The sequence below is a fragment of the Squalius cephalus genome (assembly GCF_949319135.1).
Source record: "Squalius cephalus genome assembly, chromosome: 13".
In the NCBI taxonomy this organism is placed as follows: Eukaryota; Metazoa; Chordata; class Actinopteri; order Cypriniformes; family Leuciscidae; genus Squalius; species Squalius cephalus.
The window spans coordinates 25,951,512-25,973,425 of NC_137134.1; the positions used below are offsets into that span (position 1 = coordinate 25,951,512).

A 21,914-nucleotide genomic window follows, 5' to 3' on the forward strand; every position below is an offset into this window, starting at 1 on the left:
AACGCATTGAATAGGATATGTTTAGTTGGTGAATAGCATAGGCTACTATTACACAGTAGCAATAACGTTAAGCGCACCAGAATGAAATATAATATTCAGAAACAGCATAGCTGACATATAGATTCAGTTAACATCCACAAATGAATAAGCGTGTTGATTCAGGGAGCAGTGCAAAGTGCCCGTGCAAAATCAGTTTTTGTGTGTGTTTTTAGTAATTGTTGGTTTCTTGGTAAAGAAAACACATTTTTACTCCAATTAATCAAAACTAGTGCAAAAAATGCCCGTGCAAAATCAGTTTTTGTGTGTGTTTTTAGTAATTGTTGGTTTGGTGTGATTGAGTGCTCATTGTTACAATTACACAGCAAAAGTTCAGTGACATTTTTTTTTTGTGCATGGTAGAAAGCACACAGTGAACTCTGAGAAAACGCTGCGCTTGAGCAAACAGTTTTTGTATAGGCCACTACAAATGATGCCAGTGAAAGAGACTGTGAACGCATTGAATAGGATATGTTTAGTTGGTGAATAGCATAGGCTATTACACAGTGGCGATAACGTTAAGCGCACCAGAATGAAATATAATATTCAGAAGTAAACAGCATAGCTGACTTACAGATTCAGTTAACATCCACAAATGAATAAGCGTGTCGATTCAGGGAGCAGTGCAAAATGCCCGTGCAAAATCAGTTTTTGTGTGTGTTTTTAGTAATTGTTGGTTTCTTGGTAAAGAAAACACATTTTTACTCAAATTAATCAAAATGGATTTATCACGTTTTGGATCCAAACTATAATATTCAGAAGTAAACAGTGTAGCTGACAGATTGTCAGAATGTTTATTTTTAAACCACAACCTTCTTGGGGCTTCTTTGACCGATACAACTCTCTAATGTCAGAATGTTTATTTTTAAACCACAACCTTATAAAAATGATATATTTAACGATATCTTTAGCATTTCTCATCCAAACAACGTCAAACTTGGCACTGCACTTACTCGTGACCGTAGCGAGACACCTGTCAAGTTTGAAATCAACAAATGATGCCCGTGAAAGAGACTGTGAACGCATTGAATAGGATATGTTTAGTTGGTGAATAGCATAGGCTACTATTACACAGTAGCGATAACGTTAAGCGCACCAGAATGAAATATAATATTCAGAAGTAAACAGCATAGCTGACATATAGATTCAGTTTACATCCACAAATGAATAAGCACCTCGATTCAGGGAGCAGTGCAAAATGCCCGTGCAAAATCAGTTTTTGTGTGTGTTTGGTTTCTTGGTAAAGAAAACACATTTTTACTCCAATTAATCAAAATGTATTTATCACGTTTTGGAACCAAACTATAATATTCAGAAGTAAACAGTGTAGCTGACAGATTGTCAGAATGTTTATTTTTAAACCACAACCTTCTTGGGGCTTCTTTGACCGAAACAACTCTCTAGTGTCAGAATGTTTATTTTTAAACCACAACCTTATAAAAATGATATATTTAACGATATCTTTAGAATTTCTCATCCAAACAACGTCAAACTTGGCACTGCACTTACTCGTGACCGTAGCGAGACACCTGTCAAGTTTGAAATCCATCGGACTAACGGTTCGAGAGATATGTGGTTAACAGACACACAGACAGACAGACAAACAGACACACACACACACACACACACACACAGACAGACAGACGTTTCTGTAATTTATAGAGAGATCTGTAAGTCAGCTATGCTGTTTCTGAATATTATATTTCATTCTGGTGCGCTTAAAGTTATTGCTACTGTGTAATAGTAGCCTATGCTATTCACCAACTAAACATATCCTATTCAATGCGTTCACAGTCTCTTTTACGGCCATCATTTGTAGTTGCCTATTCACAAACTGTTTCCTCAAGCATAGCGTTTTCGGAGTTCACTGTGTGCTTTCTACCATGCACAAATAAAAATGTCACTGAACTTTTGCTGTGTAATTGTAACAATGAGCACACACCAAACCAACAATTACTAAAAACACACACAAAAACTGATTTTGCACGGGCATTTTTTGCACTAGTATTTTCTAATTTCACTAAACATCCCATACAAAAATGTAATATATGGCCATATATGTACTTATATTTTAAATAGCATGACATATATCTATACATATATTTGACTTGTATGAGAACACAATATATGCCTGCAACATATATCTATACATATATTCGACTTATCTGAGAACACAATATATGACTGCAACATATATCTATACATATATTCGACTTATCTGAGAACACAATATATGCCTGCAACATATATCTATACATATATTCGACTTATCTGAGAACACAATATATGCCTGCAACATATATCTATACATATATTCGACTTATCTGAGAACACAATATATGACTGCAACATATATCTATACATATATTCGACTTATCTGAGAACACAATATATGCCTGCAACATATATCTCTACATATATTTGACTTATCTGAGAACACAATATATGACTGCAACATATATCTATACATATATTCGACTTATCTGAGAACACAATATATGACTGCAACATATATCTATACATATATTTCACTTACCTGAGAACACAATATATGCCTGCAACATATATCTACATATATTTGACTTATCTGAGAACACAATATATGACTGCAACATATATCTATACATATATTTGACTTATCTGAGAACACAATATATGACTGCAACATATATCTATACATATATTTGACTTATCTGAGAACACAATATATGACTGCAACATATATCTATACATATATTTGACTTATCTGAGAACACAATATATGCCTGCAGCATATATGAACATGTATGTGTCCAAACATGTGAAGAAAATATTTGAGTTCATCCATATATGATACCATATATCTGCATATATTACAGTATAGTATTGGTTTCTCGCATATATGGACAACATTAATTATAAATATGTGACATACATATTTGTTTTCAACATATTTAATAAATGTATGTAAACATACACTGTAACCCTTTACTGTAAATTTACAACGAATTTCTTACAGAATTGTAGCCTACTGTATTTCCATAATACAGTATTAAGCTGTATCTTTTACAGAACAGCTGTAAATATACAGCACATTTATGTTTTCGTCCTGATAAATTCGTTACCATCATACTGACTGAAAAGGCATTGCATTGTGGGATTGATTTCTTTCGCGCTCAATTCAGTTCAAATGTGACGCGTCATGCGAGCAGACAGTAACGTTAGGCAGCTACAACAGGCAAACTCGTTTTGTCAGCGGGATTCAACTGAACAAATAATCATTCCTGTTATCAAGATAAACAATGTCTGCGAATCTGTGAGCAATTTTAAAGCTTTTTTGAGGTTCGGTTCGGTTCGGTTCGGTTCGTGTTTCAAACATTAGTTGCCTGTGACGCAGCAGAAAATGGACGACGTTAACGGTAGCAGCTACCTGAAGACGGATGGAAGAATTTGTCATTGAATAATCTAACCTGCGCGTGACGATAAGTGGGATTTAGAGTTTGAGAAGATGGAGAATTGTTCAACTGAGTGATACGGTAAGCCAATATATAAGTTGTTTTTTTTTTTTTTTGCGTTCGCATTTCTACATTGTTTTCACGTATTTGGTTTGATTTTGCGAACGCGGTTTACTACCGTGGCCGCGCAAGCAATTCACTGACTCTGTTCCACCTGTTTACCAAGTAACGTTAACTTCGACATTTCATATAATAGACAACCTTTACCATGCTATTTGCATGACGTGCATTTGATATTTTTTTCGTTTTAGGCTTTGTAATCTGATGGCCATTGTTAATTTAAGTGCTTTTAAGTAGTGTTACAGTTATAGTCTATGTTGTAAAAAAAAAAAAATGCTGTCAAATTCTGTCAGTTCTGTGATCGTGCTTTTGAATCGTTGTCAGAATTTTGCTAGCACATGAAAATCCATGTTCCTTCAAATGTAGTAGGCCTGTTCCTGATTGCCATCCCATGGTCCTACAACTACTCCCTAATTCAAAGAAGTTAGACGGTGTTATCCTTAAAGCAGATAAGTAGAGATTATTCAGCAAATCTCATTAATTTGTAATATGTTTTATGTTTTGGGTTCTGTTGATCAAGGTTGTGCTGTCCTTTTTAAAAATTGTTTCAGAAATTTGCATCGCTGATGTCCAGCAATCTACATTTGCCAGAAAGTCCACGACTTATTTCCTGGTATGTAAACATTAAAGGGGTAGATGAAACCTAAAATGAAAAGCCATCATTTACTCACCCTACTGCAAAATATGTTTTTCTTAATTAGTGTTTTTATTTTGTTTCCAGTCCAGATATCTACAATTCTTACATGAAGAAGCATTTATTAGACACATAAAAATTGTCTTGTTTTCTGAAAGAATAAGTCAAAATTAAGTGAGTTTATGCTTAAAACAAACAAAATTATATGCCAGTGCATTTTAGCATTCTAACCAATTTTAATTTTTAGTTGAAAAATTTAATTCATAGAACTATGAATAGACAACTACATCGAACCACAGTGGAACCCACAGTAGTTATTTTAATTATTAATATTATTTATTTATTCTTTTTTTTTATTTTCTTTTTTATTCCATTACAGGTCAATCTCTAAGCAACCAGTGCTGGATATTAAGTTTGGAAGGTCAAGGTGTGTGTGAAGGATCACAGCCTCTTCATCACTGGCCTGGCAGCGCTGTTTGCCTCCTCCTATAACTTCAGCTTGCAGTACCAGGAAGAGGCAGCACCTTGAGTTTGGTCAGAGGTTAGTCATTGGCATATTTGCCATTCATACATATATATATATATATATATATATATATATATATATATATATATATTAGACTGAATTGTGTCACTAACCTTGACTTGACAGTATTTATTATGTTGACTACTGGTATGAACAATATGGCCCTGGTTTCCATACAGGGCTTAGCTTAAGCCAGGTCTAGGCCTTAATAAAATTAGGGTATTTAAGCAGCTTTTATAATAATGTATCATTAAAAAAAAAAAAAACATTACTGGTGTGCATCTTGAGATAAAACAGTGGCAGTCATATATTTTAAGATATATCGGTGCAAGTTGTTTTCAGTTGAAGGATTAGTGAAAATTCTGTCATTAATTACTCGCCCTCATGTCGTTCCAAACCTGTAAGACCTTCGTTCATCTTCAGAACACAAATTAAGATATTTTTGATGAAATCTGAGAGGTGAAATAGACAGCAACGTCTTTGCAACTTTTAAGGCCCAGAAAGCTAGTAAAAACATTGTTTAAATAATCCATGTAACTAGTGCAACCTTAAAGGAGAACTCCGGTCAATTTTAACATTGAGCTAATTTTTTTGTAAATTTGGAGTGCTGTCAATACAGAGAACAACGACAAAAATCGGTGTTGCCTACACCGTGTTATCCTCTTTTTAAAATTTGCACCCTGTTGACTTCAATTTTTAAACCTGCTTTTAGCCTCTTAACATCCTTGATGTGTCATACAAGTGCCCAGCCATGTGAGTGATTCCTTCAGAGTGAACACGGGTGAATCTGACTGCAGTAGATGTGAAAGATATCTTGTTGAAACATCTACAAATGTCCGTATATAGGTGAAAATGCCCCTTGAAATCAATTTAAGGTGGCAAATATATTACCCCTTAATAAAAAATGTTAATTTCTGTCACTGCTGTAAACTGACCACTGCATAGAATATGAATATCTTTGTCAGTCAGCTGTCAACAGGCCTAAACAAGCCATGGCACCAAGCACAGAAACACAATCCGTAAAATGTTATCTAATTATTATCAAGAAAACTTTGAAAATATCGATCGAGACATATTTTGTCAATATTGCTCACCCCTAATGCATGGTATTAATTTTGATTTCTTCGGGTCTTAAAAAGGTCTTAAAAAGCCTTAAATTTGACTTTAAAAAATGTGCAGAAACCCTGCTTCATAATATTTAGGTTGAACCACTGTAGCTATATATTTACCAATGTTTTTACCACTTTTCTGGGCTTTGACAGTTGCAATGATATTGATATCAATGGAAGGACAAAACTGTCAGATTTCATCAAAAATATCTTCATTTGTGTCCCGAAGATGAACAAAAGTCTTGAGGGTGAGTAATAATGACAGAATTAAAATTTTTGGGTGCAAACATGCATTTAGTCTGGTGAATCATGTTGTGATATATGCAATAAACTTGCAAGGCTTGCAATTAAGTTAAATTATTTCTGTCACAAAGGTTTGGGCTGGATTCTGGCAGTGTGTGCTCTATATAAACGGAGAGTCTAAAGACTGCCTTTCCACTGATACTCTGATGGCACCGGATGAGGGCATGATATTGTTAATGAGCTGGGTGATGAGTAGACAAAAGTTGTAGAATAAAACTTTAAATCTGGCAACCCCACTTCCAAAAATTTAGTTAGTTGACAGTGTGCATGTAAACAGACACATTGAGTTGATGTATTTTACCAGGGCAGAAAAAATATCAGTTATTGATCACAACATCCAACATTGCATTTTTTTTTCACAACATCCAACATTGCATTTATTTTATTTTTTTCATGTTGTTCAGTTTTAGACCGCTTTTGTGCTGTCTCTCTTTGTCAAAATATATACACTCAGTTAATAATATTTAATTGTTGTTTTTTTCTGCCTTTTAGACGCTTTCTTGACATCAATCCTGAACGTGGATCAAAAACAAAGAAAGGACAAGTAACTTCAAAGAAAACTGGCCAAGTTGTGCAAAACAAGAACACCACTGTAAGCCTACAGGTGTCCTCACTTCTGCGAAACCTTGCAGACTTTGAATGGGATTTCGTTTGCACTTTTATGGACTATGGTCGTTATAAAGCTTGGAAGAGCCAGGACATTTTTTAATAGAACTCTGATTGTATTCGTCTGAAAGAATAATGTCATATACACCTAGGATGACTTGAGGGTGAGTAAATCATGTGCTAATTTAAATTTTTGGGTGAACTATTCCTTTAATTAAGTGCTAACTGTTACCTGTTTAAGTGTTAAAATTGCATTTTATGTTTAAAAAGTAATTCAGCCAACATGTTCACAGAAGGCAATTTAACTAAATAAATGTTTTAAAACCCAGAAAATGTTTTCTTTTTCCTAGTGTGACTACTCTTATGAAACCTTAAAGTATAATATTTTAATTATGTAATAATAAAAGCAGTATTCCCTGTAAAAATACAATTTATTGCTGTCGACAAGTTTAATGTAAAATGTGGTATATGCTGTATTTGGTAATTACAGTGGAGTACTGTAAATGCTGTTTACTGTAGTAGTGTTGTAAAAATACAGTATGTGGATAGCAACCCAGCTGCCAGTATTTAACTGTAAATTTACAGTGAAAAGTTTTACAGTGTACATGCATGTGATACTGATGCATTTTTAAAGCTGTGGCATATGGTTATGGTACTTTGTGGATGTATTTGTCAAAAATGACAAAGAAAACACTGCATTATTGTATTAAAATACTATATTTGGTATTCACACAATAGACAATCTCCAACTATAGGCATTTAATTTCAAGGCATTCAGATATAAGGTTTGTATCCCTAATACATGTGAAAGTATGTACTATAGAAATAAGTACATATATGCATGTATAAATATATGCGTCATATATGCGTGTATACATGCGTGTATACATATATGCGTCATATATGCGTGTATACATATATGCGCCATATATGCGTGTATACATATATGCGCCATATATGCGTGTATACATATATGCGTCTTACATATATTTCACATTTATGTGCATATACGGGAAAATATATGGCACTTACATGAAAACGGCCATTTTTGATATATTTTGAAATATATGTTTCATATATGTATATGTGTTTTACATATATGAATTTTGCATATATTCTCATATATGCAGCAGACATACATGGGCACTAACATTATATATGTAATTTACATATATTACATTTCTGTATGGGATTTAAGTTTCGTGAACATTTTTATTAAACATGGACCTTTATGTTCATTAAAAATACTTTTTATGCTATTGTATGCTCATTTTTTAAATGTAAGCAACTCATTTAGACGTGCAAACTGGGTGCCGGTGTGGTGAGAAATTCAAGCTCGGCCAGATTCGCCTCGAAATCGTTCATCTCCGCAATGACGTCATTTTTGCCGCGCGCGCCTCGCGATCTTGCGGCTGCATGCGTCGAGTATAAACAAGGCTTACCCCTCATTTACACCGCACACGTCTGCGGCGCATTACGGCTGCGACACGGTTACCGGAGCTGATCGCGCCCATTCTAGTCAATGCTTGTGTTTACACCGGCCGCGACGCGGCGCGTTTCAGAAGCTTCCCAGAAGCGGCTCTCCGCGCCGCTTCGCTAAATATAGGCGCCTAGTCTATTTTTGACGGACGCGCGTCCAAGTCGCACCGGAAAAACAAAATAAAAGTCAAAAAAATCTGTCAATTTCAAAATAAACACCCTGTTCAGACTCCCCCTTACAAAAATAACCTACAGGAATCCTGCAGGAATATTATAAAGATTTCCTACAGGATTTCCTACAGGATTTTCAGCTCATTTTCCTGAAGGAATACCTGCAGGAATTTTATGAAGGAATACCTGCAGGAATTTTATGAAGGAATACTTGCAGGAATTTTGTGAAGGAAAACATGCAGGAACTACATCCCTGCAGGGTTTTAAAATATAGCCTAATATGCAACGTTCATGCAGGACTGTTGTGGATATATATGCAATTATACAGGTCTTCTTATGTCTTCTGTAGGATTCATGCAGGGGGAATAACTTCACAACAAACAATGTATTTTCACAAATTATTTATTGTATTTATTGAAACTGTAAGAGCAGAGCGAAGCAGAGTCCAATTCACAGCCAAATGTTGCTCTGATCCGTTAAATGAAGCCTCTACACTGTTTTCCTGAAAAACAAGAAAAAAAGAGAAATTTAAAAAAAGTGTGTGTGTGTGTGTGTGTGTGAGAGAGAGAGAGAGAGAGAGAGAGAGAGAGAGAGAGAGAGAGAGAGAGAGAGCATGAGCGTGTGTGTGTGTGTGTGTGTGTGTGTGTGTGTGTGTGTGTGTGTGTGTGTGTGTGTGTGTGTGAGAGAGAGAGAGAGAGAGAGAAAGAGCATGAGTGTGTCATTAACACGTGTGTGTGTGAAAGAGAGAGAGAGAGAGAGAGAGAAAGAGCATGAGCGTGTGTGTGTGTGTGAGAGAGAGAGGGAGAGCATGAGTATGTGTTTGTGTGTGAGATAGCATGAGGGTGTGTGAGGAGAGAGAGAGAGAGAGAGAGAGAGAGAGAGAGAGAGAGAGAGAGAGAGAGAAGAAAGAGAGAGAGAGAGAGAGAGAGAGAGAGAGAGAGAGAGAGAGAGAGAGAGAGAGAGTGTGTGTGAGCATGAGCGTGTGTGTTGTATGACAAATTATTACCTTACTCGTAACTTGTGCTCATCATTTAACTTCTCTCTTAGTGCTGCCCTGATGAACTTTTTTGGAACATCAGGGAACTTTTTTTGTACTGTGTCTGTAAATGCAATTCCACTTATCATATGTGATAACATTATTACAATTTTGCACTATAACTGCAACATCATGTTTGCGTAAAGAAAAAAAGCAGGACATTTTTCTCACCTAGGATCAGCACAACTTTGTCCTGGTCAAGAGCTGGCTTTGCCATAGCATCTTTATTAGCATTGCCAGCCCTTCCAGACAGCCCATGTGTGGCAAGTGTCTCTCTCCCAAACACTGCCACTGCCAGATCTTTCACCATGGCAGAACATGATGTGCCCCCCCCCCCGTCCACAACTTGTCAGGACAGCTGAACTAATTCCTAGCCCCTGTGTCTGTCAAGAAAAAAAGTTAGGGAGACTATATCTAAAAGCATATAACTTTGACTACATACTGTGCAAAAGTGTTAGGCTTGTTAGATTCTTCAACAAAAAAGTGATATATTTTGGTTTAGTGTGCCAGCTGTTTTATAGTCAAGGGGGTGATCGTACTGTGGCGAGGGGGCGTGGTTTTGCGTAGTCTGTAGCTGGAGAGAGAGGACGGAACAGAGCGGAGCGTAAGTAGATCAAGTGCAGATGATGAACACCTGTGTCTGATTTCAGTAATTGGCGTGGAGAGACCGGATATAAACCGGAGTGGGAGAGAGTGAGAGAGAGAGAGACGAGCTGGGACCTCGTGTGTGCTGCTGAGAACCTGAAAGAGTCATCGAGAGAATATTCTGAGTTATTGTGTTTTGTGGCTGTGCTTATGCACGGTGAACGCGCTTTGTGCGCACCTTTTGTTTTGTTTGTGAGAAACGAGAATAAAGCGAGCGTCCCAGCTCAAGCCGACCCCTGTCTTCTTCCTTCCTTATTATTTCTAAACTGAACCTCATCACACATACCAAATGTGTATTTTGTTACAAAAGTAAAATGAAACATGAAGAAGTTAACATGCCTTCTACGACTTCTGCACAACACTTTACGTGAATATAGGCTATATAAACAAACTAATATATTTGTATTCACCTTTTCAGGGGGATTCTTCTGGCTTGAATCTTGTGGTTGTTGAGCAACTTGTGGTTGTTGAGCAACTTGTGGTTGTTGAGCAACATGAGTGTCCTGGTTCATGCTGCACTTGAGCATTGGAAGAATTTCTTAAAAATACAAAATAAATGATTACTAACAGACAACCACACTGACTGATAAATTAATATATAGATGGATAGACAGAAATACATTAAGAAAAAAAGAATACCTTGTTGCAGAGCTATATTAAGTGCTCTTAGATTCTCATTTTCTTTTTTTAATTTAAGAATTTCTCTCTCAAGTTGAGTTTCTCGGCTTGAATGCTCTCCAGCTTGACTCTCCATGCTGTTAATCTCTTGCATTAACATACTGTCCTTTCGGTGGATGACCTAAAGATGGACACACAATATTAGTATCTCGGTGTCATTAATATTTGTGATTTAAATAAGCATAATGAAAAATAAGAGTAGCCATTTAAAAGATGTAGGTATTACTTGATGTTTGACTGGAGGCTCATGATCAAATGATGAGGACGTTTTGGAGTGAGATGGGGACTGAGTTGGAGTGTACGTTTTTTTTTTCTTTGCTACTCTTTTTGCATCATTTTGCAAACATGGCTGATTTTTTCTTTTCCCCTCTAGCCTAAACATCTTCCTCCTGAGGGTATCTTTGCTCTCTGAAGGGACAAAAATAAAGTAGGAAATACATTTCTTCTATATCATGATTAAGTCTTGTTTGCTGAACTTTTACCATCAAAATCTATAACTGTGGCTGGGGAACTTTCCTCTTCATAAGCCACATCCACAACATCTCCAGGTTCAAACTTTTTTTTTAGTATGTCCTTTTTAGGGACAATATCATAGGTGGGAGGCTCCTCCCTCCATTCCACCAGAACCCATGTTTTGCTCATTTTCTAAATAAATAAATAAATACACACAAAGGTAACACTGTTGTCATGGATACAATCAGCTGAAGGCAACAGATAAATGTGAATGATGAGACTTTAGAGTTTTGTACACCTTTGGATTAATATATATATATATATATATATATATATATATATATATATATATATATATATATATATATATATATATACACACACACACACACACACACACACACACACACACACACACACATTCATATATATATATATATATATATATATATATATACACACACATATATATATATATACACACACACACACACACACACACACACACACACATTCATATATATACACACACACACACACACACATTCATATATATATATATATATATATATTACACACACACACACACACACACACACACACATTCATATATATATATATATATTAATCCAAAGGTGTACAAAACTCTAAAGTCTCATCATTCACATTTATCTGTTGCCTTCAGCTGATTGTATCCATGACAACAGTGTTACCTTTAACGCAACCAGCCAGCGACTCACGGTCTCGTCCGGTGCAGATAATTTATTTCTAATCTAAGGTAACAAAAAGGTACAATGATATCAATTATTAGCAAAAAAAAGTAATGGTTTTTGTTAGCAATAGATAAAGCTTACTTTTTATAGTCATTTATTAAAAAAAGTTTTGATATAGGCGGTATGGTAATTAGGCTATAATATAATACATTGGCCTATAATGTATCATCGACAGCAAAAAAAAGAAAGAAAAGAAAAACATCTTCATATGTTTTAGTGTTACAAATACACATTAATTTAGAAATTTATAACAAAACAGTCATTTAAAGCATTATTACGATATAATTATATAATAAAAGGCGGACTTACCTTCACGATACAAAGTGACAGTTGATGAATGACGTGCAATGGTGTCACGTGAATCGGCTACGCGAAGCAAGTGGGCGTCAATGAAACACGTCACCTCAGTGAAAAGATTAATTTACCGGTTCTTTATGTAAATTACACGAGCTTCTTTTTCAGGGTGAAAGATCTCTTATTAAACCACGGAGTCTTTCACGACGAAACTTTTCTTTTTAAAATAAAAGATTAATTACCGGTTCTTTATGTAAATTACACGAGCGTCTTTTTCAGGGTGAAAGACAACACTAAGACTTTTACGACCAAACTTTTCTTTTCTTTAAAAAAATAGCCCTCTAATAAAATATGTCTTCCAATTAACAAAGTCAATTTTGTCAAATACCCAGATTCATTATTGTAGGCATTTTTAGGAAATGTTCTCATTTGGATTAAGCTATTCGGGTAATGCAAAAAATATATTCTTTATTATATTTACAAAGAAATAACACTATCATGTTTCTTTTTGAAGGATATGGAGTATAAAGTGTACTTAAATGAAGAGGCACCTGTTCCCGCAGCTACAAAAAGGCGATGGACACAGAATATAATAGGTTGCTGAATGCAAATAACTGTATTTTAGGCAATTTGTTTCTTATTGTACAATTACATATTGACTTACATTAATCAAATAAGCAAGAAATCTGCTCTTTTTTCTTCTTCAGGAGCAAAAAAGAGAAGATCATACAAGACATGGCTTATTCCCGATATAGTTGAAGTAATTCAGGTTTTAATGTTGGCCTAAAAAACATTTTCAGTGATAAATTCATGGCCATTTGTTGTAGTCAAGAAACCATGTCTAACATGCTCCTGTATGTTTATAATTTCATACTTATAGGAAAACATTTCCAATGATGACAGTGGTGACAATATCAGCAAATCTGACAGGAACGGCCCTGATGCTCATGTGAGAATAGGCTTTTTTATTTTTTTTTATTTTTCAAAGTTAATCTTCTTTAGAATTGTGCTTCCTTGTTGTCATAAGGTTGGCAATTCTTTGATCCTTTATCAGCCAGAACATTTACAAAATTTAAGTACATGCATAAAACTAGTGGTCCAAGTACCTGTACATGTCTCACAGGGAAACTTTTCTACTGATGAAGAGAATGAGGTCGTCAGCGATGCTGATGGAAACTTTTCAGATGCTGATGTGCGAATGAATTTCTGATATTTTTTTTAATCCAATGCTTTTTGCATACATTTGTAAATATCAGTGTTCATATGGATTTTGTTTTAATGTGCAATAAATGCACAATTTCTAACAGGAAGGCTTTTCTGCTGATGACGAGGGTGATGTTTTTAGCACAGCTGATGAGAACTTTCCACAGACTCATGTGAGAATAAAGTTTAGAATATGTATCTAGTCTATAGCCTCATGCTTTTTTTAAAGCACACACTTCTTTATGTGTCAGCTTGTAATTAGTGCAATATTTACTTTCTAGATTGTCAGAAACCACAGTGCAGTTTGTGAGGGAAGCACAGAAGAAAGAGAGGAGTGTGCCAGTGAGGAAAAAATATATCCAAATGCCAAAATCACTAATGAAGAATCTCTGCTGTGTATACTTGCCTACAGCCTCAGGCATACAACATCCAAAGTGGCTTTGAGTGACTTGTTAGATCTTATCAATCTCCACTGTCCTGATTCAACCAATGGTGTTCCAGATAGCTTATACAAGTTCATGAAATCCTTTCACTGTGACACTTTTGAAGTCCAGTATATTTGCCCATCCTGCCAATATTTCTTTGGTAATGAAATCCCCACCCACTGTGCTTCATGCAATGGTACCCCAGGGGACATGGAAAACCTAATCAAATCTGGCTCTGTCTTTATCAAGTTATCTATTTCAGATCAATTAAGAGGTAAATTTCAAGATACAGATTTTTGTCAGTCTTTGAATTACAAATGGTCAAGGACAAAGCGCAACTCACAAAATGTTGAAGACATATTTGATGGCACTATGTACAAATCGATTGATGCACTAAATGACCCAAAATTGGCGAATATTTCAGTGTCCTGGAATGTTGATGGTGTTCCAATTTTCAAATCTTCTCCTTTTCATATCTGGCCTCTTCAAGTCACAATCAACGAGCTCCCCCCTAATCTGAGGGCAAAGCATGTCATTCTTGGCGGTTTGTGGTTTGGGCCAAAAAAGCCAGAAATGAACTCGTTTCTGCAATCATTTGTTAATGAATTGCGAAGTCTTGAAAACCAAGGGTTACCTTGTCAGTGGAAAGGTGAAAAATCAGTAGTCCATGTATACAGTTTGCTTTGCATTTGTGATTCAGTGGCTCGTTGTGCTGTACAGAATGTCAAGCAATTTAATGGAGAGCATGGTTGTAACTGGTGTTATCAAAAGGGTGAAGTTGTAGAAAAGGGTAATGGGTTTACAAGGGTGTACCCTTTGCAGTCAACAGAGCCAGAGCTGAGATCACACAAAAAACACACTAAAGATGCTCAGCAAGCTGTTGATTCTGGAACATGCATAAATGGTGTAAAAGGTCCATCTCCTCTAATGCTGCTGATGTTTTTTAATATGGTTTCTGGATTTGCATATGATTACATGCATGGCATATTACTTGGTGTTTGTCGCCAGCTGACTACCCTATGGTTTGACTCCAAATACCATACAGAGCCTTGGTACATTGGAAGAGAAATCGAGCAAATTGAAAGAAGGTTACTTGCCATTAAACCACCTACAAGTATAACAAGACCACCCCGTTCAATTTCTTTGCGTAAATATTGGAAAGCTTCGGAATACAGACACTTTCTCTTATTTTACAGCCTTCCCTGTTTGTTCGGCATTTTACCCAGACAATATCTTGACCATTTACTACTTCTAGTACAGGCTACATACATTCTCCTTCAAGATTCAATTTCGCCCCACGACATTGACAAAGCTGATGGCCTTTTAAAAGCATTTGTGGGCCGTTTTGAGTCTCAGTATGGAAAGTGTCATGTGTCTTATAATGTCCACATACTTGTACATGCAGCAGCATCTGTGAAAAATTGGGGTCCTTTATGGAGTCACAGTGTATTCTTATATGAGTCCCAGAATGGACACCTTCAGAAACTCTTTCATGGCACACAAGCTGTAGCAGAACAAATTGTTAACATGTTTAACCTTTACCAACATGTTCCACGACTCATTGCTGCTGTATTCAATGATGAACAAACGCAGCAAAGCAAAAGCTTTGTTGAAAAAATGTTGGGAGGCACAAATATTGTGACAAAGTGTATTGGTAGTTCTAGCGTGATGTTTCTTGGATGCCCACATGTACGACAGCCAACCCCAAGAGAGTCTCATATCCTTCAAGAGTCAGGTTTTAGTGCAAATAAAGCTTTCAGTTTTTATTATAGGGCTGTGGTTAATGGCAAGCGAATTCATTCAAAAGGAGCAAAATCTTTATCTAAAAGAATCAACCATGCAGTTCAAACCAAACATGGTTCTATAGCATTAGTACGATCATTTATAGACATAGGCAATGCGCAAGGAGAGGGTCATGCCTTCATTGATGTTATGAAAACAACAAGTAATGACATCAGCAAAGACAGAGAATCAGGGATAACAGCAACAAGCATTTTAAAAGAAAGAGGGATTGACTCAGTTGAACTTATCAAATGCACAGACATACATTCAACCTGTGTCTACCTCAAGGACCTACCAGGTCTTGCAAATAATTTTTTTTGCATCCAACCAAATAGATGGGAGTTGGATTAAAAACAAAATAGCTGCATCTTCATGTTATAAAAGGTAAAAATGTACAGTATACAGACTCATATCTCTTGAATGTTGACATGTCGTGGATGTTTGCATAAATGTATAATTTTGAAATGATTTAGAGAATTTTTTTTTTATTTTTTTTTTATAATTGCCTATCTATTCTTACTCTTAATTTTTTTTTTTTTACTTGTTAAGACTCATTGCTGCCAACAGCCAGAGCATAATATATCAAAAATAGTTCCATGAAATGTACTTGAATCTAATTAAATAAAAATTGTATGAATAAAACTACAGCAACTATCGAGTTTTATTCTCTAGTCTAGACATAGCCTATCCTGAATCCAAAACCTGTAGGTTTTTTTAATATTTATTTTTTGACTTATTTATTTTTCATTTACAGGGAAAACTCCTGTAAGCAAACATTTTGTTTCTGCATGAGGTGCACGGCAGTACTGCAGGAATTTTTTTTTTAAATTCCTGTATGATTTTTCACTTGTGCTGTACAACGCAGTATGTGCAGGACATTCCTACATGTTCTAGAATGAACCCTTCAGTACAACAGAAACATGCAGGAACATCCAACACAAGTGAAAAATCCTGCAGGACTGTATAATTCCTACAGGACTGCTGTGCAGTACAAGTGAAAAATCCTGCAGGACTTTATAATTCCTGCAGAATTTTATAATTCCTGCAGGACTGATGTGCAGTACAAGTGAAAAATCCTGCAGGATTTTATAATTCCTGCAGGATTTTATAATTCCTGCAGGACTGATGTGCAGTACAAGTGAAAAATCCTGCAGGACTTTATAATTCCTGCAGGATTTTATAATTCCTGCAGGACTGATGTGCAGTACAAGTGAAAAATCCTGCAGGACTTTATAATTCCTGCAGGATTTTATAATTCCTGCAGGACTGATGTGCAGTACAAGTGAAAAATCCTGCAGGATTTTATAATTCCTGCAGGACTGATGTGCAGTACAAGTGAAAAATCCTGCAGGACTTTATAATTCCTGCAGATTTTTAAAAAAAATCCTGCAGGATTTTATAATTCCTGCAGGACTGATGTGCAGTACAAGTGAAAAATCCTGCAGGACTTTATAATTCCTGCAGATTTTTAAAAAAAATCCTGCAGGATTTTATAATTCCTGCAGGACTGATGTGCAGTACAAGTGAAAAATCCTGCAGGATTTTATAATTCCTGCAGGATACCTGCAGAAAAAATGAAAATCCTGCAGGATTCCTGTAGGTTATTTTTGTAAGGGCCAAACGTATTGCACATATATTGGCAATATATCCTTGGTAGGAGACCAGAAATGGACGACGAGAGATTCATTCTGGAAGTTGAAAAACACACAGTGTTATATGACACCACAAATCCTTTTTACAAGGACAATTCCAAAAAGGACAAGGCATGGAGTTTGATTGCACAAGTTTTAGGAGTGGAAGGTGAATACAATAACCTCCTAATTATCTTCCAACTACATGATTTTGAAAAGTAGCCTATATAACCATTGTGTATTTATGCATCTTGAAAACCAATTAAAATGTCAAGTAACTTTGCATTACACAGGACAGGACCTATGAGATATTAGGCTACATAGTAGTACTACCTATGTTAATATATAGGCTATGAGTTTTTTCAGGTAGGCCTAGTTTAATGTAAAAACAAATCTGATTTTAACATTTTGTTACTTACCTATATGTTTTAAAATTATGTTACTATAGAATAACTTCACTAATGTTATTACAAGAGCCTATATGGGTAGCCTACTGCCCTGTGTAAATGCTGTTCAGATACAGTACTGTTGGGAAGGTGCTTGGACTTGCAATCTTGAGCTTTTCAAATGCTAATGTGAATTTGCTGGGAGTGACATTACCTCTTTTCAATGAAATTGATAGTTTAACACACCAAAGTTCTCAAACAAAAACTTTCTTTATTTAATTTTTTTTTTGCCAAAACACATTTTTACCAATACAGCATACTTGTCTGTTGGGATCATAATCACTTATCAGCTTTTTACAATGCTAGCATGATACTTCAATAAGCTTTGAAGTCATGCTTTTTGATCACACCATCCTGTTCTGCCATGACACACTGCCTTCAGGAGAGGTAAAGTAGGTGCAGAAGACCTCCCTCACATTACAGGCCTCTGTTGACGCCCTGTTTCCTCCCATGTTTCTTACTGGTGCCATGTGTCTCCCCAGCTGCTCTGCCTCATCCAGCAAACTCTGGTTTTCGCTGGGGACAAGCAGGAAATTGTGAAGAATGCATGCAGCCATCACAAGTGTGTCAACATTTTTTGGTTGCAGGTTGATTCTGTTAAGAAATATTCTCCACCTGGAGGACAGAATGCCAAAGGCATTTTCAACCACCATCCTTGCTCTTGAAAGTCTGTAGTTGAAAATCCTCTTTTTGTAACTGAGGTTTGCTCCGGGGTATGGTCTCATCAAGAATGGTTTGAGTTGGAAAGCTGCGTCACCAACCATGACGAATGGCACATCACCCAGGTGGGCAGCACCAGGTAGAGAGGTACTGGGTGGCACATGCAATGTGTTGGTCTCCATTCCCCTCCCCAAATCCGAACTGGCGTACACACCACCATCGCAGGTTCTTCCGAAGTCCCCCACTTGAATGAATCGGAACCTGTAGTCAGCATCCACAAGCGCCAAAAGCACTATGGAGAAGGTCTTCTTGTAATTGAAGAACTGACTTCCAGACAGTGGTGGTGCTTGTATCATTATATGTTTGCCGTCTATTGCTCCCAAACAGTTTGGGAAATTCCATTTTTCACAGAATCCTTGGGCCACCTCTTTCCAAGTGTCTTGTGTTGGCCTGGGTAGGAACCTCTCCATCATCACCTTTTCAATGGCTGAACACACCATATGGACAGAGTTCATGACAGTTGCGTGTCCTAGGCGATAGCTGAATGCTAAGCTGACCATTGAATCTCCAGAAGCCAAGTACCTGTGAGGGATGAAACAAAGGAAAAGTATTGTATTCATCTGTGTGTCTTCTTTGTTTCAGTCGACATGTGCAGGGCGAGATGGAAGACATTAAGAGATGCTTTTGTGAAAAACAGAAAAAATAAGAATCTGCCTAGTGGATCAGCAGGTGGAAGTCAAAAGGACTGGAAATATTCAGAGATAATGTCCTTCCTTTTGCCCCACTTACAGCCAAGAAGGTCTGTATAAATTTCAAACATGTAATTTACATTAAATTTAACAGTGATAAAATATTGTTGACTAAAGCAACAGTGTAATTTTTCAATTATTATTAAAAAGGTGGTAAGAAAGTATAACTTAAATTTATAACGTTCCTATGGAATTTTTTTGCATGGAATAAAGAAATTGCAATGACTAACTAGATGGGTAAAGTTAGTAGACAAACTTTAAGTTGGCTTACCTAGCCAGAAAGTTTGAAAAAGTTTTAAAAGCTTAAAGTTTTAGATAGATAGATAGATAGATAGATAGATAGATAGATAGATAGATAGATAGATAGATAGGTTGGCTTTCTCAAATCAACTTAATTATTTTGTTTTTGCTGTTGCTTTTTATACAGTTCGAAAAGCAACTTGACCCTGCAAACAGTCTTTGTGGAACACAGTGTAAGATCTGCTTCCCCACTGTCATCATTGGGTACAGATGAACGATCCAGTACCCCTGGTATTGCCATACAGAGGTCCATATCTGCATCTCCGGCCCAATCACTTGCTGCGCCAACAACCTCAGAGGAGAGGCAAAGGCCCTCTAGGTCCCGTAGCCCTAGGGAGCGGGCATCCTCACCAGTAGTGGTACGTGCTAGTGCTACACAAGAAAAAAGAAGGAGCCACAGAACACAGACCACAGACATTGGGGAGAGGCTGATGTCCTTACTTCAAGAGCCTATTCCAAAACCACACATGCCAGATGCTGAACTAGATGAAGCGTACCACTTTGCACTAAGCCTTGTGCCAATGTTGCACAGATTGGATAAGGACAGGAGGCAACAAGCCAAAATAGAGATCTTGACTACCCTACACAACCTAGAAAAAGCCCAACACCACCAAACTGTCCCCCCACAACATGCAGCTGGTTGGCATCCCCCCACTCAGGATGTTAGAGGGCACTCCACTCACATCTCCAGGCCAGCAGGATTTCAGACTATTACCTTCCCTCCACAGGGTACACAATGGGAAGACGAGTGCAATGAGGGGTCTTACTACAGAGACATGTAGCCAGTACAGGGAAAAACTGGCTCAATTGTTAAAAGCTACTTGTTTTTGTTGAGTTTCAGTTGTTCGTAAAAAAAAAAAAAAAAAAAAAAAAAAATGCTTATTGTTACTTTTCCTGTTTGAAAAAAAGTTGAATGTTTATTTGATGTTTATTAATAATAAAAACAAATACTTGTCTGAGAATTTGGTATATAAAAAAACTTTCTTGAGCTAGTGGTCAGCAATTTGTTGTGACATTATGATCTTACCTCAATCCAACAGCCAGTCTCTGCTTGGGTTCTATGGCAGCTCTGTAATTGGTTGATTGTCTGGTCAGTTCAGGGCCAATGATGGACAGAAGTTCATCCATCTGCTCTGCACTCATCCTAAAGTACAGATGATGGCGTTGGCTGTCCAGCCTCAGTTCAGCCACAAGATGATAAAAATCCCCTTGTTGTCTCCTTCGCTGGTTGAGAGGATGCACCCAACACCGTTTCCTTCTCCTTCTGCCACTCTGTATTCTTTCAAGTAAGAGAACAAATGCCAGTGTCCTCCTCCTGCTCACAGGCACTGTATGTGAAATATAGATATAAATAATTGAGGATGCATTTTAAAGGACGAAAACACAGCAACAAATATTTTATCCTTGTCGTTCCTTACTACCCTAGTAAAAAAAAACTATACCAAAATCTATTTAAAATACATTAACTTCATTGTATACTTCAAATCCATATTTATTGACATGTCACTTAAAATAATAATTAACCTTTATTTGGAGCATTTCTTTATTGCAAAATGCACATTTCTTAATATTATGCCTTAAACCATATCAATATTTTAATATTTCATTTCAAAATATATTATATAATTTAATATCTCTATTAATAAGGATTGTATAATATATCTTTAAATGCAAAATATTTAAAATGTACCTAAAGTATTGCAATAGTTCCACTTTAGCACAATCAAATATACGTATAACTTAGTATATAGTTGGACCTCAGCACTACTTCCCCACAATTAAAGTGAATTAAGTACAAAATTAGTTTTCCCAATTTAGACTTTTAGTAAAATATAGTTCGGTATAAAAAAGTAAAATTGCAGGGTATTTTTTATTAAGCACATAAATATGTAAATTTATTTTTAGGATACTTAGCACACACACACACAAATATTTCCAATACATTAAATTAATATATTTTCTTCCACTATGGTGGACATTTAAGTGTAGCCTATTATGCCGGCAACAGCGCAACAAAGTAGGACATAGCTAAAAACATAACAATAAACACAATTACACCGGACAAAACAAACATTTAGCCAACTTACCCATGGTACTCCCTTACAGAAAAAACACATGAATTTCACATGTTATCACATGTTTTCCACATGTGATTACATGTGACCTCATGTGATCACATGTGTTCTCATGTGAACAACATGTCACCACATGTGAACAATGTTTCACCACATGTGAACAACATGTCACCACATGTGAACAACGTTTCACCACATGTGAACAACATGTCACCACATGTGAACAACGTTTCACCACATGTGAACAACATGTCACCACATGTGAACATAATGGAGCATGTGGCACATGTGGAAAACACATGTTCATTTTTAACATGTGAATCATCCCAGCTAACAATGACCTGGC

General features: G+C 36.3%; 4 protein-coding genes and 1 long non-coding RNA gene across 5 annotated transcripts in view; 2 read left to right on the forward strand and 3 right to left on the reverse strand.

Moving 5' to 3' along the window:
• Window positions 1-21,914, reverse strand: part of LOC307169754 (uncharacterized protein) — a 293,723-nt gene that overhangs the window by 188,134 nt on the left and 83,675 nt on the right. The window lies entirely within an intron of this gene.
• On the forward strand, window positions 4,115-7,105 carry LOC307169803. Its single transcript, XR_013823212.1, has 3 exons — window positions 4,115-4,203; window positions 4,604-4,765; window positions 6,655-7,105. It is a non-coding gene; the product is annotated as an uncharacterized lncRNA (long non-coding RNA).
• Window positions 8,701-12,621, reverse strand: LOC307169784 (uncharacterized protein). Its single transcript, XM_079890603.1, has 10 exons — window positions 12,587-12,621; window positions 12,313-12,475; window positions 11,944-12,003; window positions 11,260-11,422; window positions 11,004-11,185; window positions 10,739-10,898; window positions 10,510-10,637; window positions 9,626-9,837; window positions 9,425-9,518; window positions 8,701-8,920 (listed from the first exon to the last, which is right to left on the reverse strand). Exons 4-8 carry the CDS (start codon window positions 11,417-11,419, stop codon window positions 9,682-9,684), a joined length of 786 nt encoding a protein of 261 aa, XP_079746729.1. The 5' UTR covers window positions 11,420-11,422; window positions 11,944-12,003; window positions 12,313-12,475; window positions 12,587-12,621; the 3' UTR covers window positions 8,701-8,920; window positions 9,425-9,518; window positions 9,626-9,681.
• Window positions 12,750-15,342, forward strand: LOC307170511 (uncharacterized protein; the record flags this gene model as incomplete). The annotated part of the gene is made up of 7 exons (XM_079891632.1): window positions 12,750-12,893; window positions 13,005-13,057; window positions 13,178-13,246; window positions 13,421-13,489; window positions 13,605-13,673; window positions 13,782-15,179; window positions 15,331-15,342. Exons 1-7 carry the CDS (start codon window positions 12,815-12,817, stop codon window positions 15,340-15,342), a joined length of 1,749 nt encoding a protein of 582 aa, XP_079747758.1. The 5' UTR covers window positions 12,750-12,814.
• Window positions 18,019-20,816, reverse strand: LOC307169775 (uncharacterized protein). Its single transcript, XM_079890589.1, has 2 exons — window positions 20,521-20,816; window positions 18,019-19,026 (listed from the first exon to the last, which is right to left on the reverse strand). The coding sequence occupies exons 1-2, from the start codon at window positions 20,634-20,636 to the stop codon at window positions 18,129-18,131; spliced, it is 1,014 nt and encodes a 337-aa protein (XP_079746715.1). The 5' UTR covers window positions 20,637-20,816; the 3' UTR covers window positions 18,019-18,128.